The 24,983-nt window shown below is 46.1% G+C and overlaps 1 protein-coding gene across 1 annotated transcript in view; it reads left to right on the forward strand.

Annotated features, from left to right (window-relative positions):
- Nucleotides 1-24,983, forward strand: part of A2ML1 (alpha-2-macroglobulin like 1) — a 60,694-nt gene that overhangs the window by 5,907 nt on the left and 29,804 nt on the right. The window contains exons 3-19 of the mRNA XM_050747562.1: nucleotides 2,070-2,122; nucleotides 6,886-6,906; nucleotides 7,729-7,888; nucleotides 8,160-8,244; nucleotides 9,658-9,784; nucleotides 10,547-10,661; nucleotides 11,664-11,773; nucleotides 14,148-14,315; nucleotides 15,599-15,826; nucleotides 17,577-17,637; nucleotides 18,203-18,348; nucleotides 19,688-19,837; nucleotides 20,885-21,079; nucleotides 21,868-21,958; nucleotides 22,356-22,470; nucleotides 23,988-24,216; nucleotides 24,413-24,539. Coding sequence (XP_050603519.1) covers nucleotides 2,090-2,122; nucleotides 6,886-6,906; nucleotides 7,729-7,888; nucleotides 8,160-8,244; nucleotides 9,658-9,784; nucleotides 10,547-10,661; nucleotides 11,664-11,773; nucleotides 14,148-14,315; nucleotides 15,599-15,826; nucleotides 17,577-17,637; nucleotides 18,203-18,348; nucleotides 19,688-19,837; nucleotides 20,885-21,079; nucleotides 21,868-21,958; nucleotides 22,356-22,470; nucleotides 23,988-24,216; nucleotides 24,413-24,539 — 2,161 coding nt within the window. The 5' untranslated portion in view covers nucleotides 2,070-2,089. The remainder of the gene's footprint in view (nucleotides 1-2,069; nucleotides 2,123-6,885; nucleotides 6,907-7,728; nucleotides 7,889-8,159; nucleotides 8,245-9,657; nucleotides 9,785-10,546; nucleotides 10,662-11,663; nucleotides 11,774-14,147; nucleotides 14,316-15,598; nucleotides 15,827-17,576; nucleotides 17,638-18,202; nucleotides 18,349-19,687; nucleotides 19,838-20,884; nucleotides 21,080-21,867; nucleotides 21,959-22,355; nucleotides 22,471-23,987; nucleotides 24,217-24,412; nucleotides 24,540-24,983) is intronic.

Genomic DNA, 24,983 nt, shown 5'->3' on the forward strand with positions numbered 1-24,983 from the left:
TGGTCTTGATGTGGATGTTCATTGGTGTCTGAGCATTGAAGAGTTAGGTATTTATTGTAGTCTTTGTATTCTGGACTTGTTTGTACCTGTCCTTCTTGGGCAGACTTTCCAGGTATTTGAAGGGCCCTGGGTGTTGCAATCTAAGTTTCTGGACTCTGCAGTGCATCTGCATTAGGGAGGACCCCATGCTCAGTATCTCTGTGGCTCTTGAAGGCTCATAGAGGTACCTCCTTGATGGTCTTGGATAAGATCTGGAAGAATTCCAGATTACCAAGTGGAGATTCTTGTTCTGTTCCCTTACTTTCTCCAAAACAAACAGTTTCTCTCTTTGTGCTGAGCTGCCTGGAGAGAGGGGTGACACAAGCACCCCTGTGGCCACCAGTATTGGGACTGCATTGGGTCATATCTGAAGCCAGCACTGTCCTGTGTCTCACCCAAGGCCTGTGGTAACCAGTACCTGGCTACTGCCTATGTTTGCTCAAGGCCCTAGGGCTCTACCGTCAGCAGGTGACAAAGCCGGCCACGCTTGTTGTCCTCCCCTTCAGGGTGGTGAGTTCCCCATGACCCTGGGAAGGTCCAGAGATGTTATCTGCTAGCCAGGGCCTAGAGTCAGAAACCTGAGGAATCTACCTGGTGTTCTGTTCTACTGCAGCTGAGTTGACACCAAAGCCACAAGACAAAGTCCTTCCCACTCTTCCTTCCCCTTTCCACAGAGGAGTCTCTCCCTGTGGCCACCACTAACTACTCCAGGCCCACGACGAGTACTGCCCGGATACTTCTAGTGTTCTCTCGAGGCTCAAGGGCTCTTAGTCAGCTGGTGGTGATGGTGCCTGGCCTGGGACTCTTTTTTCAGAGCAGTAAGTGCTCATCTGACCAACAGCAGGTCCAGAAATGCCATCCAAGGGCCACGGCCTGTAACTGGGGACCCCAAGGGCCTGCTTGGTACTCTACCCCACTGTGGCTGAGCTGCTACCTAAGCTACAAGCGAAGTCCCCTTGACTCTTCCCTCTCCTTTTCTCGAGTAGAAGGAGCCCCTCCCCATAGTCACCACAGCTGGGAACGTGCTGAACCACTGGAAGCCAGCGTGTCTCTGAGTCTCACCCAAGGTCCATGACAAGTACCGCGCAGCTATCACTGCTGACTATTCGGAGCCCCAGGGGCTAATCGGAACTCAGCTCCCAACTGCTGGGACGGGCAATTCACTGCTGGCTGAGGCTGGTCTAAATGCTCCCTCCATGGACGCTGGCTGAGTTCTGCCCTGTGTGCTTTCCCCTGTGATGGAGCAGCACTGAGTTCCAATGCCAAGTCCCACAGTCACTGAAGTGCTCTCCCTCCCCCAAGTTCATCGATTCTGTCTCTGTGCCACACAGTCACCGCTGGGGGATGGGGGCGGGGGGTGTATCAGCAATTCAAGTGTGTCTTTTCTACCCTCTTCAGTGCCTCTTTCAGTGATATGAAGTTAAAACCAGGCAGTGTGATCACTCACCTGATTTTTGGTTCTTCTGACGGTGCTGTTTCGTGTGGACAGTTGTTCAGTCTGGAGTTCCTGTGGGGGATGAGGAGGGTGGTCAGTGGAGGCTTCTATTCTGCCTCTTGCTCTGCCTCCTGAGCTCCAGGCCTGTGTTTGGGCTTTACCTCACTCTCAGAGTAGGTTTTGTAAAAAAGTAACACCTGTTGGGGTTTTGCTGACTCAGAGCACGTGTGAGGAAGGAGGAGGGATGGAGGAAAGATTCTGAGCACGAGGCCGGGTGCGGTGGCTCACGCCTACAATCCCAGCACTTTGGGAGGCCAAAGGCAGGTGGGTCACCTGAGGTCAGGAGTTCAAGACCAGCCTGACCAACATGGTGAAACCCCGTCTCTACAAAAATTAGCCGAGTGTGGTGGCGCCTGCCTGTGGTCCCAGCTACTCCGGAGGCTGGGGTGACCCCAGGAGTTTGAGGCTGCAGTGAGCCATGGTTGTGCCACTGCACTCCAACCTGGGTGACAGAGTGAGACCCTGTTTCAAAAAAAAAAGGAAAATTCTGAGCCAGGAAACAGCCCCTTTGCTAACGATGCCTGTTCCCTTCCAGTGTATTTCCGCATTGTCACCATGGATAGCAACTTTGTTCCAGTGAATGACAAGGTGAGTTGGGAGGAGGAAAGGGAGTGGTGCAGACTGAGAGAATAGGGAAAAAGATGAGAGATTCTCTCCAAGGCGGAAGTCCTCTCAGCCTGGGTTTGGCAAGGCAAGGCTCTCTGGGTTGGAGACTGCTGTGTGTGTGGGACTGGAAGTGCTGGACTAGCCTCAGCAAGCTAGCCTAAATCAGCCTAGGAATAAGCAGAGGTAACCAGTTCTCAGCTTCAGTATCTACACATCAATCAGGTTCTTGAGAGATGGTTACTCTCCTTGTCATTTTATTTTATGTATTTGTTTATTTAGAGACAGAGTCTCGCTCTGTGGCCCAGGCTGGAGTGCAGTGGCGTGACCTCAGCTCACTATAACCTCCGCGTCCTGGGTTCAAGCAATTCTCCTGCCTCAGCCTCCTGGGTAGCTGGGATTACAGGCACGCGCCACCACACCTGGCTAATTTTTGTATTTTTAGTAAAAACAGGGTTACACCATGTTGGCCAGGCTGGTCTCAAACTCCTGACCTCAAGTGTTCCACCCACCTCGGCCTCCCAAAGTGCTGGGATTACAGACAAGAGCTGTAGCTCAGCCTCCTTTCATTTTAAGAGTTTTCACAAACTTCAAGAGCTTCTCTTCAGGACTGAAAAAAGTTTTGTTTTGTTTTGTTTTTGTTTTTGTTTTTTAAGGCAAAAAGGAGAATGTCCGCTTCCCCTCTGTTTCTATGAGGCAAAATAATTTACAAAATAGGTAATTATCTTAAGGCAACATTAAATAAATATATGCCAAAGGTTAAAAGGTAGCAACATTTAGCGAATATTTGACTTTTCCTTGGACTCCCCATCCCTAGAATTATAAGTCTTTTAATAGGTTTGATCTCAAGTTGGAACACGTGTCATTTCTACATGCTTCTGAAATACTTATCTCCCAGACACCCTGCTTTCTTTAGTAATGCCCTAACACGCTACTCTCTTTCCCAATATAGATTTCCTTTTAGTTCCTTCTTCCCATCACCTGTAGCTTTTCTTTTGTAGGAGTTCAGTATAATGTTGAGTACTTATTTCTTACTTTTTTTTTTTTTTTTTTTAACATTTTAAGACAAGGTCTCATTCTGTCGCCTAGGCTGGAGTGCAGTGGCACAGTCATGGCTCCCTGCAGCTTTGACTCTGCCTCGGGTTCAAGTAATTTTCCCACCTCAGTCTCCCCAGTAGCTGGGACCACAGGTGTGCATTACCACACCTGGCTAATTATTTTATTTTTTGTAGAGATGGGGGTCTCACCTTGTTGCCCAGGCTGGTCTTGAATTCCTGGGCTCTCTCGCTTCAGTCTCCCAAAGTGTTGGGATTATAGGCCTGAGCCACCGCACCTGGTCTGAGTACTTATTTCTTAACAGACTGTTTTCTCTAGAGCTGCAACAAGGAAGTGCCGGGTTCAAAGTGTGGCCGGCAGCAGCACTATTTTAGACTCACTTACCCTCAGGGTTGATCTCATTCACCACCTCTGTTACGATATATTTCCTTTGCTCAAATGATGCGGGATTACTTCCAGGTGTTCTGATTTCCGCAGTCAGGTTCTCTTTCTCTTGTAAAATTATTCCTTCCTCCCCGCTCTATTTCTCTAGCCAAGCCCTCCCTCCAAATTCAGTTGAAACACCGAGATTAACAAAAGGAATTTTACCAAGAAAGCTAGAATAAAAATTGTGTTTTTGTAACCACCCAATGGGTTCACCTTGCCTGCTGCTTAGACAGAGCCGATTTATCAAGACAGGGGAATTGCAATGAAGAAAGAGTAACTCACGCAGAGCCAGCTGTGCGGGAGACTGGAGTTTTATTGTTACTTACATCAGTCTCCCTGAGCATTTGGAAATCAGAGTTTTTAAAGATAATTTGGCAGGTAGGGGCTTGGGAAGTGGGGAGTGCTGATTGGTCAGGTTGGAGATGGAGTCATAGATGGTCAAAGTGAGGTTTTCTTGCTGTCTTCCTCCTCCCGGGCGGGATGGCAGAACTGGTTGAGCCAGATTACTGGTCTGGGTGATGTCAGCTGATCCAGAATGCAGGGTCTGAAAACATCTCAGGCACTGATTTTAGGTTTTACTATAGTGATACTATCCCCAGGAGCAATTTGAGGACGTTCAGACTCTTGGAGCCGAGGCTGCATGACCCCTAAACTGTAATTTCTAATCCTGTAGCTAATTTGTTAGTCCTGCAAAGACAGACTGGACCCCAGGCAAGAAGGGGGTCTTATTGGGAAAGGGCTGTTATCAATTTTGTTTCAGAGTCAAACCATGGACTGAATTCCTTCCCAAAGTTAGTTTGGCCTACACCCAGGAATCCACAAGGACAGCTTCAAAGTTGGAAGCAAGATGGAGTTGGTTAGGTCTGACTTCTTTCACTTTCATAATTTCCTCAGTTATAATTTTGCAAAGGCGGCTTCAGTTCCTCCCTTTGGGTTTTATAATACCTTAATCTTAAGGTGTGGGCTCTGAAGATGGGAAAAGCCTGTCGATTGCTCTGGCTTCTTCCTGCTGATGGGGGGTGTAGTGGGGGTACCTAAGGTGAGACGAGTGGAACGGCTTAGAAGCAAGATAGTGTCGGTTAGGTCTGATTCCTTTGACTGTCATAATTTCCTCAGTTTTAATTTTGCAAAGTCAGTTTCATTTACACAGCACAATATTTTATCCCCAAACAAGTAAAGTAAGCCTGATATTAACTAACCCTGTCTAACTTGATTGCTGTACTCAGTTATTCAGAAACTCCAGGCAACTTTCAGTCGAAAATGCTATTTTCCTTTTTTTTTTTTTTTTTTTTTTTGAGACGGAGTTTCACTGTGTTGCCCAGGCTGGAGTGCAGTAGCGGGATCTCAGCTCACTGCAACCTCCACCTCCTGGGTTCAAAGGATTCTCCCGCCTCAGCCTCCCAAGTAGTTGGGTTTACAGGAACGTACCATCACATCTGGCTAATTTTGTATTTTTAGTAGAAATGTGGTTTTACCATGTTGGTCAGGCTGGTCTCAAACTCCTGACCTCACGTGATCTGCCCACCTCAGCCTCCCAAAGTGCTGGGATTACAGGCGTGAGCCACCATGACTGGTCTCAGAAATGTTACTTTCCTCGTGAAACACTCATTTTCTTCCAGAGCCTATTTCTGGCCAACTGATGTCTTTCCTGATTCTTGATCCCTGTGTGAGAAAAGTACTTTGTTATCTAAGTATTTTTTGTTGTTGTTTTGTCTTTTGTGTTTGAGTCACTTTGTCGCCCAGGCTGGTGTGCAGTGGCATGATCTTGGTTCAAGCAACCTCCACTATCTGGATTCAAGTGATTCTCCTGCCTCAGCCTCCGGAGTAGCTGGAGTTACAGGTGTGTGGCACCATGTCCAGCTAATTTTTGTATTTTTAGTAGAGATGGGTTTTCACCATGTTGGCCAGGCTGGTCTTGAACTCCTGACCTCAGGTGATCCACCCTCCTCAGCCTCCCAAAGTGCTGGGATTACAGGTGTGAGCCACAGTGCCTGGCCTAAAGAAGTGTTTTTGTTTGTTTGTTTGTTTTGTTTTGACTTTATGGAAATCTATAAGAATCTTAGTGATATTCTCTTCCTGATGTTTATATAGCCCAGGTTTGTGGAAGTCCTAGTTCATTTTGATCCTTATATCTCCTTATTTTTTGACTTTTTTTTTTTTTTGAAGAATTGCCATTATCCCTAATATCAAGGCTGATAATTGTATTTAGTGGTTCAGCTTCTTCACTGGTTGGCATCACATGGTACTTGGCCCAAGAATAAAAAAATCAAGCACTGTCTTGATTTCATTCTCTTCTTTCCAAGTTAGATCCTAACTGGTCTTCTCTTTTGAATACCTTTGCACTCTCTCTGAGTCCCTCTCCTGCTATTCACTAAATTCCAGCTTTCAATCTCACGCATCTTTTTAGCAACTACTGTCTTGAGGAAACTGATACGTGATTCTCCAATGGAACTATTACAAACAATTTTAAAAATAATTATTTGCAATGCTTGAAAGTAAGGTTCCTGGGCTGGGCACAGTGGCTCAACCTGTAATCCCAGCACTTTGGGAGGCCAAGGCAGGCAGATCGCCTGAGGTCAGGAGTTCGAGACCAGCCTGACCAACATGGTGAAACCCCATCTCTACTAAAAAAAATACAAAAATTAGCCAGGTGTGGTGGTGGGCACCTGTAATCCCAGCTACTCAGGAGGCTGAGGCAGGAGAATCCTTTGAACCCGGGAGGCAGAGCTTGCAGTGAGCCGAGATCGCGCCACTGTACTCCAGCCTGGGTGTCACAGCAAGACTCCATCTCAAAAAAAAAAAAAAAAAAAAGGAAAGAAAGAAAGAAAAGAAAGTAAGGTTCCTGCCCACATGCATTTAGATGGTAAAGGAAGAGGCCAGGAGATGGTTGGCTACCAAGAAAAGGTTTAAACATTGGGGAACCCACTGGTGCTAATACTTCTTTTAGGCATGTTTTTTGTGCAAGAGCTCAGTCACAGGGCAATGAGACTGGTCTGATGCTCCAGTTCCTCAGATCTTTGGAGACTGGCAATTCCTTTGAGATTCCTGCCCCCACTCTTCCCCTCCTTCTGCCTTGTTTCCCTCCCGAGAAGTCTGTGCCCCCATTGTTATTCTTTTCAGGGCACAAAAGAGCCATTTAGAAAGGAAGAAATGAAGAAATGGGCAAGAGGGAAATGAAGAATTCTTTGTGAACTTTTGCTTTCAGCAAACTTACTCTTACTGCTGTCACCCTTCTTTAACCCGCATTATCTCGTTTTCCTTTTCAGTACTCCATGGTGGAACTACAGGTAAGTGGAAGTTTCTTTCTCTTCTCTGTCAGTTGTGGAAGAGGAAGAATGAGAATTTGGTGGTAAACTTTGAAGACAGAAGCAACTCTGAGATCTTGGCCCAGAGCCCCATGACTGCCCAGCACCGAGCACCCACATCCACCTAAGTTGTGCCTGTTCTCTCGCCTCTACCCTCCTGGTCTCTCACAACTACATTTCAGTAGACAAGAACACCAGCCTCTGTAATGACTACACTGCTCTCTCATTCCCCTAACTTCTCTGTGCCCAGCCAACTTAACCAGGCTTGGTTCTGTACTCCCCTTAGTCTAAGGTAACAGCCCTTGCCATAGGCATTCTCAATAGGTACATGATAACATAAACACCTGGGAGAAGTGTTTTAAAGGAAAGGATCTAGAGGGTGATTTCTCCACAATATCTCCTCCATTTTTCCATTCAATCACCCATTTTTTAGGTATCTTACAATCAATTTCCTCAGCCTTGTCCCCTAATAGGGACCAGAAACAGAGTAAACATTCTTTGTAAATGACATCCCGGGTCCTACTTTCTAAAACTGGAGATAACACTTCAGAGGACTCAGTGTGATCATTAAAATCTACAAAATTTCCTCCCAAATGGGGGCTGGATCTATAGAAGTATTTACCTCATTCAGTCATAAAGAAAGTTATAAATAACATAGGGAGCTACTCTTCCTGGACACAGATCACAGGGGTCTTGAACAATGGGTGGGGTTCTTTACCTGCCTTTTGCTTCTTTACCTGCGTTTTGCAGGGTAGAGTGGGAAGTGAACAGGTAGGCACATCATGCAGTTTCTCTGTTGGACAGGATCCAAACAGCAACAGGATTGCACAGTGGCTGGAAGTGGCACCTGAGCAAGGCATTGTAGACCTGTCCTTCCAACTGGCACCAGAGGCAATGCTGGGCACCTACACTGTGGCAGTGGCTGAGGGCAAGACCTTTGGCACTTTCAGTGTGGAGGAATATGGTAGGTGGGGGAATGGACAAGCCAAAGTACTGGGTATAATCTCATCTTAAAATCAGCAAAGGTAGAGTAAAATCTACTCTGGGAAAGGATTATGTATTCATTGAATCAATGCTAAACCAGCTAATGACTTCAGGAGAATTCTACCTAAATAATGCCTCCTTCATTAGATCCGTTAATTTAATTTTCACTGTGTTTATACCCCTCTGCTCACTGCCTATCTGACTGCGTCCTCCTCCAATTCTTTTTCCATTTCTCCTTTTACTCTCTTCAGTGCTGCCGAAGTTTAAGGTGGAAGTGGTGGAACCCAAGGAGTTATCAACGGTGCAGGAATCTTTCTTAGTAAAAATTTGTTGTAGGTAAGAGCAGAAGCTTGAGATCTGGTGGAGATTAAAAATGCATCAAGAGATATGATGAGGGAATTACATGGGGAAAGGGATTATAGGGGGGCCAAAACTTGGGGTATTTTGTGTAATTCAGAGTCATGACTTATCCCAGAACCTTTTTTTTTTTGAGACAGAGTTTTGCTCTTGTCGTCCAGGCTGGAGTATAATCGTGTGATCTCCTCTCACTGCAACCTCCGCCTCCCGGGTTCAAGCGATTCTCCTGCCTCAGCCTCTTGAGTAGGTGGGATTACAGGCACACGCCACCATGCCTGGCTAATGTTAGAATTTTTAGTAGAGACGGGGTTTTGCTATGTTGGCCAGGCTGGTCTTGAACTCCTGACCTCAGGTGATCCACCCGCCTTGGCCTCCGAAAGTGCTAGGATTACAGGCGTGAGCCACCGCGCCCCGCCAATAACGTATTTTATAGTTGTGTTTCTGCTCTTTTTTTCCCACTGCTCACTCAGACAGTATTGATTTGGTCTTTACAAGACACAATATTGAATCCCATAGATAAATAGGGATCAGGAGAAAGAAAGATACTGTTTTCATTCTTTTTTTTTTTTTTTTTTTTTTTTTTTGAGACGGAGTCTCGCTCTGTCGCCCAGGCTGGAGTGCAGTGGCTCGATCTCGGCTCACTGCAAGCTCCGCCTCCCGGGTTCACGCCATTCTCCTGCCTCAGCCTCCCGAGTAGCTGGGACTACAGGCGCCCACAACCGCGCCCGGCTAATTTTTTGTATTTTTAGTAGAGACGGGGTTTCACCGTGGTCTCGATCTCCTGACCTTGTGATCCGCCCGCCTCGGCCTCCCAAAGTGCTGGGATTACAGGCGTGAGCCACTGCGCCCGGCCATGTTTTCATTCTTAAGATGGTGCTAATTGTGGAGTGGATCTACTCTAAGACTGAGTAAAGTAGGGAAGGAAAAGAGGGCTAGAAAAGGTAGGATTATCAGAGCTTGCTTTCTTTCTTTTTTTTTTTTTTTTTTTTGAGACAGAGTCTCATTCTGTCACCCAGGCTGGAGTGCAGTGGGGCGATCTCGGCTCACTGCAACCTCCATTTCCTGGGTTCAAGCGATTCTCCTGCCTCATCTTCCTGGAGAAGCTGGAATTACAGGTGTGAGCCACCATGCCCAGCAAATTTTTGTATTTTTAGTAGAGACAGGGTCTTGCCGTGTTGCCTAGGCTGGTCTTGAACTCCTGGCCTCAAGTTATCCACCTGCCTCGGCCTCCCAAAGTTTTGGGATTACAGGCATGAGCCACCACACTGGCCTGGACTGTCAGAGCTTTCTTTCAGAGGCTGGAGTGTGAGAAGAGAGAAGTGGTGTTCGGAGGAAGCGCCAGATCTCGAGTGGAATTTCCCAACTCTGACCCCTCATGCTTTTCTTGGTTAGGTACACCTATGGAAAGCCCATGCTAGGGGCAGTGCAGGTATCTGTGTGTCAGAAGGCACATACTTACTGGTATCGACAGGTGGAACGGGAACAGCTACCTGACAAATGCAGGAACTTCTCTGGACAGGTGAGTAAATGACAGGTAAAAAAGGAACATATCGGCCAGGTGTGATGGCTCAAGCCTGTCCTCCCGGCACTTTGGGAGGCAGAGGCAGGCGGATCACGAGGTCAGGAGTTTGAGACCAGCCTGACCAATATGGTGAAACCCCATCTCTACTAAAAATTCAAAAAATTAGCTGGGCATGGTGGCATGCGCCTGTAATCCCAGCTACTCGGAGGCTGAGAGAGGAGAATCGCTTGAACCTGGGAGGCGGAGGTTGCAATGAGCTGAGATGGCGCCACTGCACTCCAGCCTGGGTGACAAAGCGAGACTCTGCCCCTCCCACTCCCTCCCCCAAAAAAAGAACCTATCCACATGTCCTAAAGAGTAAGAAGGCAACAATCTAGAAAAGTGGTAAACAGCCCAAAGTAGAAATCATTTCCCAGAATTATTATCCCAGTTCCAAAGAACAAAGCAGCGATCTTTATCCTCAACAGGGAGTCTTTTAGAGTCTTCCTTGGAACCAAGAAATTTACCTAAACCCCTGTAAGACACAATTTTCCAGTTTTGAAGTCATTTCTTTTTCCCTTTCCCAAATCTTGAAGCTTCAAAGTCATTTCATGATTATCTATGTGCAAGTGTGTAGTTCATGCTGGAGGAGAGTTTTTCTATATTAGAAACTAAAGTGTGGAGATGAGAAATTATTTCCTTCTACAGAACGTTATAAAATGGACGTAGAGATTATATTCCTCATCTGCTCTCTATCTCTGTCTCTGATCGCCTCACTAGACTGACAAAACAGGATGCTTCTCAGCACCTGTGGACATGGCCACCTTTGACCTTATTGGATATGCGTACAACCATCAAATCAACATTGTGGCTACTGTTGTGGAGGAAGGGACAGGTAAGTAGGGTACTCCTTGGCTCATTAAGAAAAGTGAAAGAGGCTGGGCGTGGTGGCTCAAGCCTGTAATCCCAGCACTTTGGGAGGCCGAGGTGGGCAGATCACAAGGTCAGGAGTTCAAGACCAGCTTGGCCAATACGGTGAAACCCCATCCCTAATAAAAATACAAAAATTAGGCTGGGCGCGGTGGCTCAAGCCTGTAATCCCAGCACTTTGGGAGGCCGAGACGGCTGGATCACTAGGTCAGGAGATCGAGACCATCTTGGCTAACACGGTGAAACCCCGTCTCTATTAAAAAATACAAAAAACTAGCCGGGCGTGGTGGTGGGCGCCTGTAGTCCCAGCTACTCCGGAGGCTGAGGCAGGAGAATGGCGTGAACCTGTGAGGTGGAGCTTGCAGTGAGCTGAGATCCGGCTACTGCACTCCAGCCTGGGCGACAGAGCGAGACTCCATCTCAAAACAAACAAACAAACAAAAAAAACAAAAACAAAACAAAAAAAACCCAAAAATTAGCCAGAAGTGGTGGCGGACGCCTGTAGTCCCAGCTACTCAGGAGGCTGAGGCAGGAGAATCACTTGAACCCGGGAGGCAGAGGTTGTAGTGAGTCGAGATCAGGCCACTGCACTCCAGCCTAGGAGACAGAGCGAGACTGTCTCAAAAAAAAAAAAAAAAAAAGAAAAGAAAAGAAAAGCGAAATAAAAAGGGCTGGTCCCAGGGACAGATAATTACTCCAAGGATACAAGACCTCCCCTCTTGAGTGTTTGGGTGGTACCTTGTTCCTGGTTCCCAGTCAAGGGGAAATGCCAGATCCCATCTTGCCGTCTATAAGAAATACTACATACTTCTCCAAAAGACTGGGGAGGCGAAGTTGGTTTGGATCTTTGGCCAGAAATACATTCAACTTCATCCCTCTGCCGCCATTCTCTCAGAGACTTGACATTAAACACAAAGATGAGACTATCAGGTGCCTAGATCTTTATACGTCTGGTTTCCCTCTGCAGGCGTGGAGGCCAATGCCACTCAGAATATCTACATTTCTCCACAAATGGGATCAATGACCTTTGAAGACACCAGCAATTTTTACCATCCCAATTTCCCCTTCAGTGGGAAGGTATGTTAAAACTTTTCTCTACAGAGACAAAAAAAAAAAAATGCGTAACCATCTACCTTACCTCCTTCCTGCAGCTATAGCCACATAGCTAACTTAGCGCTGTTCCAAGTACTTTACGCGTATTCACTTTAATCTTTACAATAATGCAATGAGGCAGACACTATATTGGCCCCATTTTATGGGTAACGAGACAGGTAACAGAGGCTAAGTGATTTTTCCAAGGTTATCAGCAAATAGGTGGGAACTATGACCAAATCCAGGAAGCCTGCCTCCGGGGTATACACTCTCCACTCCCTGTGCTGTGCTGCCCCTAATCCCATAGGAGAAGCACCTTGAATATTAATGCCAGTTTAGGGGTCTTTTTTTTTTTTTTTTTTTTTTTTTTTTTTTTTTTTTTTTTGAGACGGAGTCTCGCTCTGTCGCCGGGGCTGGAGCGCAGTGGCCGGATCTCAGCTCACTGCAAGCTCCGCCTCCCGGGTTCACGCCATTCTCCGGCCTCAGCCTCCCAAGTAGCTGGGACTACAGGCGCCCGCCACCTCGCCCGGCTAGTTTTTTTTGTATTTCTTAATAGAGACGGGGTTTCACCGTGTTAGCCAGGATGGTCTCGATCTCCTGACCTCGTGATCCGCCCGTCTCGGCCTCCCAAAGTGCTGGGATTACAGGCTTGAGCCACCGCGCCCAGCCTAGTTTAGGGGTCTTTCTAATGCCAGGGGCTGATCTTCTAATGTCTAAATCTTTGTATTTAAGAGCTGCAGGGTTTCTAGAGAAATCGTCCAGCCTGGTCTCCTGCATCTCGGCAAGGTTAATATGAAATTTTCCTTGACAGCCATGTATAGCTCTTTAAGCAGTTTTCTTTTTCTTTCTGGTTTTTTTTTTTTTTTTTTTTTGGTTTTGTTTTATTTTTGTTTTTGTTTTGAGATAGAGTTTCGCTCTTGTTGCCCAGGCTGGAGGTGCAATGGCGTGATCTCTGTTCACCGCAACCTCCACATCCCAGGTTCAAGCGATTCTCCAGCCTCAGCCTCCCAAGTAGCTGGGATTACAGGCACGTAATTTTGTATTTTAGTAGAGATGGGGTTTCTCCATGTTGGTCAGGCTGGTCTCGAACTCCCAGCCTCAGGTGATCTGCCTACCTGGGCCTCTCAAAGTGCTGGGATTACAGGAGTGGGCCACTGTGTCCGATCAGCAATTTTCTTTAGAGATTTTTAAATTCCTGGCAGGGTGTGGTGGCTCACGTCTGTAGTCCTAGCACTTTGGGAGGCTCAGGTGGGCAGATCACTTGAGGCCAAGAGTTCAAGACCAGCCTGGCCAACATGGCGAAACCCTGTCTCTACCAAAAATACAAAAATTAGCCAGGCATGGTGGCGCATGTCTATAATCCCAGCTACTTGGGAATCTGAGGTACGAGAGTTGCTTGAACCCAGGAGGCAGAGGGTGCAGTGAGCTAAGATCATGCCACTGCACTCCAGCCTGGGCGACAGAGTGAGACTGTCTCAAAAAAAAAAAGAAGATAAATAAATAATTAAATTTTCTTTGTTAGTGTTTTCTTTCTGATATCTAACTGAATTTCCCCCTCATTCAGCTTATCTTTCTTTACTTCCTGTACAACTGGTCCACACAGTAATATTGCACATATAGAGATGCATTTATTCCTCAGTTATCATTTCTCCAGACCAAGGATGGGTGCAAATTATTTCTAGAGCCTAAGGATTACACAATTTGGGAGGGTAGGGGATTCTCTTTAAGAAAAAGAAAGCAAAATAGGCTGGGCGCAATGGCTCATGCCTGTAATCCCAGCACTTTGGGAGGCCGAGGTGGGTGGATCACGAGCTGGCCAACATGGTGAAACCCTGTCTCTACTAAAACTACAAAAATTAGCTGGGTGTGGTGGTGCATGCCTGTAGTTCCAGCTACTTGGGAGGCTGATGCAGGAGAATTGCTTGAACCCGGGAGGTAGAGGTTGCAGTGAGCCGAGATCGTCCCACTGCACTCTAGCCTTGGTGACAGAGGGAGACTCCATCTCAAAAAAAGAAAGGAAGGAAGGAGAGAAAAAACAAACCAAAAACAGTGTGCAGAAAGTTTGAAGGAGCCTGTGCAAACGAAGAGCCCTAAAGTTTCATTAGCCACCGGACAAATCTAGCTCTGCCCTGGGCTGTTACTTCTGTTTGTTTTTCACTTCTTCACAGATCCTAGTTCAAAAGCTAGAATCACATTTATCTTTTTCAGGACTCTTCCCTGAAATGTATTCTTAGAAATTCTGTTACTACTTTTAGTGCCAAAACCGCAATTAGTTTGCACCAACCTAATATTCCACTTCACTTCATACTCAAGTTTACTCCAAACCTAATTCTAATCCCTAATGACGTTTGTCCTTCAGATAAGAGTTAGGGGCCATGATGACTCCCTCCTCAAGAACCATCTAGTGTTTCTGGTGATTTATGGCATGAACGGAACCTTCAACCAGACCCTGGTTACTGACAACAATGGCCTGGCTCCCTTTACGGTGGATACATCCAGTTGGAATGGGGCAGATGTTTCTCTGGAGGTAAGCATGGATGGAGGACCAGCTTCCTAGAAAGTAAGGCTTCCCTGAAGGAAAACTTCAGAATTTTCCTGTTTCCTATCCTCCTCTCTGCTTGGAATTACATCTCTCTCACTGACAAGTCCTGCTCCCCCGTTGACAAAAAGTTTTCCTTAGATTCTTTCTGTTTTTAATATCAATCAGATAAATAGTCCTTACTGAGATGAAAACTACTATTTCTATTATTACATCTTTTAACTTACCCCCATCTCTATCTGATCCTATCTATATATGAAGTTAGAGTAGGGAGGAAAAGGTGACTCAGTCATTCTCTTTCTTTTTCCCCTTCCCTTCCCCTCATTACTTAATAAAAACAGCAAACAAGAGAACTCTAGATTCTAGATAACTTATAAGTATTAATTATGAACTGCCGCAACAATGCTTCTTATCAAACAGCTAAAAACTTCAGTATCATGCAACACAAAGCATTCACTGCTTGTGCATCTGGGGCATTCAGCCAGGCAGCTCTGCTGATTTCGATTTCCAGACCTGTCTGCAGATCGGCTGGCCGTAGGCTGGTGTTCCACATACCTCTCATGCAGGAGCCAGCTAGCCCGGGTATATTCTTATGGCAGTGATGAGGTGCAAGTGCAAAAGCTGATGTTCAGGGCTTTTTCAAACCTGTATACATTGCATATGTTAACATCCCATTCCCAACAAATCACACAGTGGGCCCACAGTCAGACTAGGAGGGTACTGGAAGACTACAGGCTAACGGATGTTGATCTTGAAGGGTGCAGGGTATGTGTGAGGAATTGGAGCCATTAATGAGATCGTTCAACCACAGGACTTAAGTAAACATATACTAGTTGCCTTGTGGCTAATTTGACTCTTTCTTTACTCTAGGCATCACTCAATTACTCAAAAATAGTTATTTTTCAATCTTAGTATCTTCTGTACCTAGTTTTCTTATCCCTGAAATACAATCTTTGATTTCTATATAATCTAAGTCATGTTCATCTATCCCAGGAGTATCTGTGAAGATACATCACCCACAATTTCCCCTCACTTAGTAACTATAATTCAGCCGTTCTTTCACTCTCCTACATACCAAAATATTGCTGCACACTACTACGTTTATAGATTCTTTATCCATCCTTGGCTGGACCGCTAAGGAAATACCCACATGCCATTCTCGGGCAGTGAAGATTTAAGAGAAAGCGCTCTATTTGAAAACCGTAACAAGTCCATGGAGTTTCTATGGTTGGGGTGCATGCTAAAATTCTCTCTCTCTCTTTCACTCTCAGGGAAAGTTTCAAATGGAAGACTTAGTATATAATCCAGAACAAGTGCCACGTTACTACCAAAATGCCTACCTGCACCTGCGACCCTTCTACAACACAACCCACAGCTTCCTTGGCATCCACCGGCTCAACGGCCCCTTGAAATGTGGCCAGCCCCAGGAAGTGCTGGTGGATTATTACATCGACCCAGCTGATGCAAGCCCTGACCAAGAGATCAGCTTCTCCTACTATGTGAGGCCAGGAAACGGGGATGGGTGAAAGTATGCTGGGAAGGAAGGAGAATGAGAAGAGCCAGCCAGAGAGGGTACCTAGGCTGTCTGAATTGCAGATGCACATCTAATTAAAAACAATTTTAAAGCCACACTAAAAAAGTTAAAGAACAGTTGACATTAATTTTAAATATATTTTTAATTTAACCCATTATATCCAAAATATTAACATTTTAACATGAAAGCCATATAAAAAGTTTTAATAGATATTTTACATTCTTGTTTCAACTGAGTCTTTGAAACTCGGTATGTGTTTTACACTTAAAGCGTATCTCAGTTTGGACTGAGCACATTTCAAGTATTTAATATTCCCATGTGAGATATGAGATACTGTATGGCCCAGTATAGGTGTAAGAGATGGAAAGCATTGGGGGGAAAAAAGAGACTCTGAGCAGGAACACAGGAAAATTGTGTGGGAAAATAAAATGAGGAATTACCTGAGAAAATAGTGCTGGCCAGGACAAAAAAAAAAAAAAAAAAAAAAAAGTGGGTAGTTGGGAGGGAGCGTGGGGAGGGCATGGGACTCAGGATACTTTTTTTTTTTTTTTTTTTTTTAATTTATGTGAGACAGGGTTTCACCATATTAGCCAGGCTGGTCTTGAACTCCTGACCTCAGGTGATCCACCCACCGTGACCTCCCAAAGTGCTGGGACTACAGGAGTGAGCCACCGCGCCCAGCCAGGATACATTTCATTCTGTGTTCCATTGGTCAATATTATCAAATAGATGATATGGGGTTAAAATTCACATCAATAGCAGCCTCATTGCGGAAATAAAATCATAACTTGGTAGCCTGAAAGCAGTGTATAAGGATAAGCAGCTTTCCTGGTCACCTTGGTGACAGTCAGGAAGTAGAATGGAAACCTCAGGTTTGATGGCTTGGAGCCTCTTTGTTCCCTTATGCTCCTCTCAGTCAATGAGAGACTTTCTCTCCTCTGGATCATTGCAGCAGCTTCTGTGGTTTCAGTGTCGTCATTAAGTGGAAAAAAAAATCATCCTAATACAACGAAAAGAGAAAAGATAGGTGGAAAATAACAAGTCCAGGTGATAATGTGGGCTCTGTCTTCAGGACCGAAGTGTGGGGAGGTGTAGGAGAAAAGTGAAGTTAGGGCGAATGGCTAATGCCGGGCAGGCATCCGAGGAACCGACCACGGAGCCCTGCAGGAGCGTGAGATGAGAGGCTGCTTACAAACAAGATCACTGAGTTCTGTTTCAAGTGAGAGTGGACAGGAACGGGGAGTTAGGAGAGGAGATTTCCCCTCTAGAGGGTTCAATGTCAGAAGGGCTCAGGGTAGTTTAGGATGAAATTATTTCCACTGAATTTTAAATTGAGCTGTAATTAAAAAACACTTATGAGGATAGATTTTCGCTGACTTTATGTTACAAGGATTATAAGAAAATAAAATTTGGAGATCTTCAAGAAATGGCAGACAGCTATCTATGGTGTGGAACAATTTCTATGCTGTCAGACTCCTCCCATCCACCTGCGTGGTTCTCAGCCAGGCCTCCGACTGCAGCAGGAGCCACCAGGACCCGCTGGCAGCACCCTGCATTTGTCAAGCTAGTGGATGCTGGGTGGGGAATTGACCCGGGCTCTGAACAGCGAAAGGAGCCTCTCCTCATGAGAGGATGCAGAGATGCTCTGGAAGTTGGTCCAAGGTGAACTTACCATAACTTCTGTGTGTGGTTGATTCTTTTCTTTTCTTCTTTAGTTAATAGGGAAAGGAAGTTTGGTGATGGAGGGGCAGAAGCACCTGAACTCTAAGAAGAAAGGTGAGTGTACATGCTTTTCCTGGAAGTGAACAGGGTATTTTTAAATTCCAGAAAACAGGGCCGGGCGCGGTGGCTCACGCCTGTAATCCCAGCACTTTGGGAGGCCGAGATGGGCGGATCACGAGGTCAGGAGATCGAGACCATCCTGGCGAACACGGTGAAACCCCGTCTCTACTAAAATTACAAAAAAAAATTAGCCAGGCCTGGTGGCGGGCGCCTGTAGTCCCAGCTACTCGGGAGGCTGAGGCAGGAGAATGGCGTGAACCCGGGAGGCAGAGCTTGCAGTGAGCTGAGATCCGGCCACAGCACTCCAGCCTGGGCGACAGAGCGAGACTCCATCTCAAAAATAAATAAATAAATAAATAAATAAATTCCAGAAAACAATTCTTATACACAGAAGCAATGGAATTGGAGCATTAACAGTCATCACAGGAAAAGAGAAAAATGAGAAGTAATTTGCACCGTGCCACCTGCACTGGCTCAATGAAAAGTGCATACAGTTAGATGCCATTGATAGGTTGGACGTGCATTCTAATTTCCCTGTATATTCCCTCTTCTCTTTCAGGACTGAAAGGCTCCTTCTCTCTCTCACTGACCTTCACTTCGAGACTGGCCCCTGACCCTTCCCTGGTGATCTATGCCATTTTCCCTAGTGGAGGTGTTGTAGCTGACAAAATTCAGTTCTCAGTCGAGATGTGCTTTGACAATCAGGTAAAATGGTAGCGGAGAAGGGTGAAGACAAAGGTTGGGCATAGAGAAAGATCTTGTGCGTGCTGGGGTTGGAGACAAGATAGGTCAGGGAAAGAAGATAATGTTGACATTGGATGTTGTGTTATATTTATATCTTTAATGTTTGGGGTTTGTGTTGAAATCCATCTCTCTCCTACTTTTTCTTTTAAAAAGTAATGCTGGATGAGGTACTGTGGCTCACTCCTGTAATCCCAGTGCTTTGGGAGGCCAAGGCAGAGGGATTTCTTTAGGTCATGGGTTCAAGACCAGCCTGGACAACACAGCAAGATCCTGTCTATAAAAAAAAATTTTTTTTAATTAGCTGGGTGTGCAGCACTTTGGGAGGCCGAGGTGGGTGGATCACCTGATGTTACGAGTACAAGGCCAGCCTGGCCAACATGGTGAAACCCCATCTTTACTAAAAATACAAAAATTAGCCTAGCATGGTGGTGGGCGCCTGTAATCACAGCTACTTGGGAGGCCGAGGCAGGAGAATTACATGAACCCAGGAGACGGAGGTTGCAGTGAGCAAAGATCATGCCATTACACTCCAGCCTGAGTGACAGAGTGAGACTCTGTCTCAAAAAAAAAAATGATCTGGGTGTGGTGATGCATACCTGTAGTCCCAGCTAGTCTGAAGGCTGAAGCAGGAGTATCGCTTGAGCCCAGGAGTTCAAGGCTGCAGAGCAAGACCCTGTCTCTCTTTTTTTTTTTTTTTTTTTTTTGAGACAGAGTTTTGCTCTTGTTGCCCAGGCTGGAGTGCAGTGGTGCAATCTCGGCTCACTGCAACCGCTGCCTCCGGAGTTCAGTGATTCTTTTGCCTCAGCCTCCCAAGTAGCTGGGATTACAGGTATGTACCACCATGCCTGGCTAATTTTTATTTTTATTTTTTTATTTTTAGTAGAGACAGGGTTTCACCATGTTGGCCAAGCTAGTCTTGAACTCCTGACCTCAGGTCATCCACCTGCCTTGGCCTCCCAAGGTGCTGGGATTATAGGCGTGACCCTGTCTCTATTTTAAAAAAAAAAAAAAAAAGAGCCATACTGGGAAGCCGTATGTTCTATACAGTTATTCCACATGTTCTCTCCAGTTTTTGTCTTATAAACTTCCTCTGTCCTTGTACTGTGCTGCTGTCGTTTCCCAACTCCATCATGGCATACAAGTCCTGAAGAGTTAGACTTTACAAAGAAAGATAAGTACAAAAGTGAAAGAATGGGTTGGATGTCGTAGCTGGGGCATATTTGCTGATGACCCAAATTATGTTGTTTCCCCTCCTTTCCGGGCTGACCTGATCCCCAAGTTATACCTTTCCCTTCCGCAGGTTTCCCTTGGCTTCTCCCCTTCCCAGCAGCTTCCAGGAGCAGAAGTGGAGCTACAGCTGCAGGCAGCTCCTGGGTCCCTGTGCGCCCTCCGGGCGGTGGATGAGAGTGTCTTACTGCTCAGGCCGGAGAGAGAGCTGAGCAACCGCTCCGTGAGTAACTGTCTGCTGACAGAGTGGGAAGAGGGAGTTGATGGAGAAGACAATTAAGAGGTAGGTTTTAGGCAGTGGAGAGAAAGTCTTAGGGAAATAATGCACTGCCATAAGGTGGTAAAAAGGCTGGCGTAAAAATGAAGTTAGAAAGGGTAAGAGGGCTGGGTGCGGTGGCTCACGCCTGTAATCCCAGCACTTTTTGAGGCCGAGGCAGGCAGATCACCTGAGGTCGGGAGTTCGAGACCAGCCTGGCCAACATGGAGAAACTCTGTCTCTACTAAAAATACAAAAAGAAAAAGAAAAAGAAACGAGCCGGGCATGGTGGCGCATGCCTGTCATCCTGGGGAGGCTGAGGCAGGAGAGTCACTTGAACCCGGGAGGCGGAAGTTGCGGTGAGCAAGATCGAGTCACTGCCCTCCAGTCTGGGCAACAAAAGCGAAAGTTCGTCTCAAAAACACAAAACCAAAAAAAAGAAAGGATAAGAGAAGGCATGGTTAGTATGAACGCAGAGATAAGAAAAGAGAATGAGCCTGTAATCCCAGAACTTTAGGAGGCTGAGGCGGGCGGATCACCTGAAGTCAGGGGTTCAAGACCAGCCTGACCAACATGGTGAACCCTGTCTCTACTAAAAATACAAAAATTAGCTGGGTGTGGTGGCCGGCACCTGTAATCCCAGCTACTCAGCAGGCTGAGGCAGGAGAATTGCTTGAATGTGGGAGGCGGAGGTTGCAGTGAGCCGAGATCATCCCACTGCACTCCAGCCTGGGTGACAGAGCAAGACTCCGTCTCCAAAAAAAAAAAAAAAAAAAAAAAAAACAAGAGAGAGAATGAAATAGGGGATAGGATTATGAAAAAAATAGGTGAGATAGAGGTTAATGTTTTAGAAAGTGAGAAAGGTAATTATGACAAAAAAAAAACATAAAAATAATTCTGGAGTAATAAAGAGAAATGATACAGGAGTAGTAAACTGAGCACCAGAATCTGAGAGAAATTTCTCAACTGATGTCACTATGTCAATGCTTTATTTCCTTTCTCCCCTTGTCCCAGGTCTATGGGATGTTTCCATTCTGGTATGGCCACTACCCCTATCAAGTGGCTGAATATGATCAGTGTCCAGTGTCTGGCCCATGGGACTTTCCTCAGCCCCTCATTAACCCAGTGCCCCAAGGGCATTCGAGCCAGCGTTCTGCTATCTGGAGGCCCTGGTTCTCTGAAGGCACGGACCTCTTCAGCTTTTTCCAGGTACGTCTTCTTACCCATTTTGTTCTTATGGGAAAGATGGTGGTGGGAAGGGGCAAAGGAAAGTTCATATCTAAGAAAGCAGAGAGACTCATATGGGCACTGATGGGAACCAAATCTTGAAAGAAGCTTCTGACGTGTAAGGTGGCCTCTGTTGGCTCTTACGCTTGAAGAAGTTGTCCAATTGCATTGAAGAGAACCACTGTGAGAGAGTTTACACCTACTCTTCCTCTTTTGTTGTCCCCAATCACTGATTTTCATGAGATCAATCAGGAGGGAAAATTAGGGAAGGTAGACCAGAGATCTCTTACTATTATTATAAAAAATAATTTGCACCTATTCTATGAGCAGGATTTGGGATGCTGTGTGACCCAAGTCTGACCAGGAGGTCCCTGAGGTCAGGAACTAGGTCTTGTTCACCTTTGTATTCTCTCTAATGCCTGACCCCTCATAATGCTCATTGTACTTTTGTTGAATTGAGTACACTGATATGGTCCCTACCCTCAGCACGTTCAGAGCGTAAGTCAAATAATAAGGACACAGTGAATAATATTTGGAAGAACCATTAAATGTATGTAATGATGAAATAAGTTTAACTTGAAGCCTCTCATGCTAGTTGGAACAGAAGCCAACCAGTCTCAGTGGCTGAGTTTCGGGTAAGAACACCCAGTTTCACCATTAATTCAAAAAGAATGTTTTGTTTCTACTCTTTGATGGTGGAATTCCTGGGCAGTAGCCTTTGTAGTTGGGGAAGGGACCACCTTAATACTTATTTCTCTGATGCCTATCAGGACATGGGCCTGAAAATACTGTCCAATGCCAAAATCAAGAAGCCAGTAGATTGCAGCTACAGATCTCCAGAATACAGCACTGCCATGGGCGGTAAGCTACCTCTGTGGTGTGTGGATTCTCTGAGATGTTAACAATCCTGGAACTCTGCACATTTCCTCTTTGTGTCCTGTTCTTGCACTGAGCCTCTAGCCTGAGAATGCTAATGGGTTGTGGGTCACAGATACAGAAAGTTTCCCGAGGGTTCTGTCTCTGGGGAGAGCTTTTGAAGCCTGAAGCTTATGTATCCATTCCCTGGCCAAACCCCCTTGGCTATCACTTCCCTCGATGACCTTTGTGACTAGTTAGTTCCTCTTTGGTCCTTCCTCCTTGCCTCTGACTGGATTTTCTCTGCTTCCCTCTAAATTTCTTTCTAGTAATCCCTCCATCCCAATTTATGTCACAACAAGTCTCCTGTTTCCTAAAGTTTTCATATTCTCAATTTCATCAGCAGGTGGTGGTCATCCAGAGGCTTTTGCGTCATCAACTTCTTCACGTCAAGCAGAGGATTCTCAGGTCCGCCAGTACTTCCCGGAGACCTGGCTCTGGGATCTGTTTCCTATTGGGTAAGTGATGACTCAAAAGTACAGTAAAGAGCCAGGTGCATGGCTCACGCCTGTAATCCCAGCACTTTGGGAGGTTGAGGAGAGAGGATCACTTGAGACCAGGAGTTCAAGACCAGCCTGGGCAACATAATGAGCTTCTGTCTCTACAAAAGAAATTTTAAAAATTAGCCAGGTGGCAGTTGTGTCCAACTCAGGAGGCCGAAGTGGAAGGATCACTTGAATCTGGGAGGTGGAGGCTGCAGTGAAGCAAGATCACATCACTGCACTCCAGCCTGGGTGACAAAGCAAAACCCTGTAACAACCACCACCACCAGAAGAAAACGTAAGATTCTACAACGTAGAGCCTGTACAAAACTCAGAATCAGATGCATTCCTAATGGCTCTAAGTCTTAAGCAACGAAAGCTTGATGGGGTGTGGGAATTTATTTATTTTCCTGAATTCTTTTTTTTTTTTTTTTTTTTTTTTTTGAGACAGAGTCTTGCTCTGTCACCCAGGCTGGAGTGCAGTGGCACGATTTTGGCTCACTGTAGGCCTCAACCTCCTAGGTTCAAGTGATTCTTGTGCCTCAGCCTCCCAAGTAGCTGGGACTATAGGCGCCTGCCAGCACACCTGGCTAATTTTTGTATTTTTAGTAGAGGCAGGGTTTTGCCATGTTGGCCAGGCTGGTCTCGAACTCCTGGCCTCAAGTGATCCACCCGCCTTGGCCTCCCAAAATGTTGGGATTACAGGTGTGAGCCACTGTGCCCAGCCTACCTGAATTCTTATGCATTCATCTACAACCACTCAAAACAAATCCACACAATTCCACACTCACGCATTGCAGGCCCTGTGTTCTCACTACTGAACCACACACATTTAAAGGTACATATTGACATCAGTTTTTGCCCACTGCTTGCATGTCCATTTTGACAAGCCCTGAGAACACGCATCCTCACAGACTCAGAGGGCACCAGCCTCTCTGTCAGATGTGCTTGCACAGAGATGCCCACCCCTGACTCCCCACACAGTCCCCCTCCTCCATATGAGTGCAGCCTCACTCACTGGAGGATTCACACTGAGACTCACCTCTTCAGTTGCCTCTTTACTTCTCCCCGCACAACAACACTAACAATTCACTTCTGCAGATGAATTTGTAGCTTTTTTTTTTTTTTTTTTTTTTTTGGACAGGGTCTTGCCCTGTCACCCAGGCTGGAGTGCAGTGGCGCAATCATAGCTCACTGCAGCCTCAAACTCCTGGGCTCAAGCCATCCTCCTGCCTCAGCCTCCTAAGTAGCTGGGACTACAGTCATGCACCACCACACCTGGCTAATTTTTAAATTTTGGTAGAAATAGGGTCTCGCTATGTTTCCCAGGCTGGCCTCAAACTGCTGGGCTGAAGCCATCTACTCACCTCAGCCTCTCAGAGACCTGAGATTACAAGCATGAACCAGCACACACCACCGAATTTGTGGCTTAATTCACAACAGTTCTCGCCCCACGCTGCGTCTGCCTCACGGGGGTCCTTGTGTTCTCACAGTAACTCCGGGAAGGAGGCGGTCCACGTCACAGTTCCTGACGCCATCACCGAGTGGAAGGCGATGACTTTCTGCACTTCCCAGTCGAGAGGCTTCGGGCTTTCACCCACTGTTGGACTAACTGCTTTCAAGCCGTTCTTTGTGGACCTGACTCTCCCTTACTCAGTAGTCCGTGGGGAATCCTTTCGTCTTACTGCCACCATCTTCAATTACCTAAAGGATTGCATCAGGGTGAGAGCTGGGGATACAGGAGTCAGGTGTCAGCCCTGGAATCACGCTTCCCGCATAAGTTTGTCTCTAAATTGGAAGCATCCCAATTTTCCCTCGGAAAGAGAGGAGATGTCAGTATCTCGGCCCCCAGGTTTCCCAGGCCTCTATGTATTACGTCCTTCGTTTGGACCCTTTGTCTCTTAAACCTCCTCCTTAGGTTCAGACTGACCTGGCTAAATCGCATGAGTACCAGCTAGAATCACGGGCAGATTCTCAGATCTCCAGCTGTCTCTGTGCTAATGAAGCTAAAACCTATCACTGGGACATCACAGCTGTCAAATTGGGTAAGAGAGGGAAGCGGTAGATGGGTGAGGAAAGCCTGCAACAGAAGTCCAGTGACTAAGCACTCAGTCTTTCTTCTCTGCCACATCTGCTTTGCTTCCTCCTCCCTCTTTGTTTTATTTACTTCTATTTTTCTCCCTCCTAAGGCTGTTATAAGTCAATACAAACACTCTTTGATAGGTGACCAAATTTATTCAAACAGGAATATTTTGAGTGTGAAAGGGAGAGCTTTTAATATTTGTAGCTGGACAAGGAATACATGGTCATGTAACTAATCAAGGACTTACTCTAAGCGTCCCTGGGCCAGGCACTATTCTAACTGCTTTATGTATATTAACTCATTAAATTGATTGATTAATTAATTTTTATTTTATTTATTTCCTTTTGAGAGGAAGCCTGTTGCCCAGGCTGGTGTGCAATAGCGCAATCTGGGCATACTGCAACCT

Source organism: Macaca thibetana, chromosome 11 (genome assembly GCF_024542745.1).
Source record: "Macaca thibetana thibetana isolate TM-01 chromosome 11, ASM2454274v1, whole genome shotgun sequence".
Lineage (NCBI taxonomy): Eukaryota > Metazoa > Chordata > Mammalia > Primates > Cercopithecidae > Macaca > Macaca thibetana.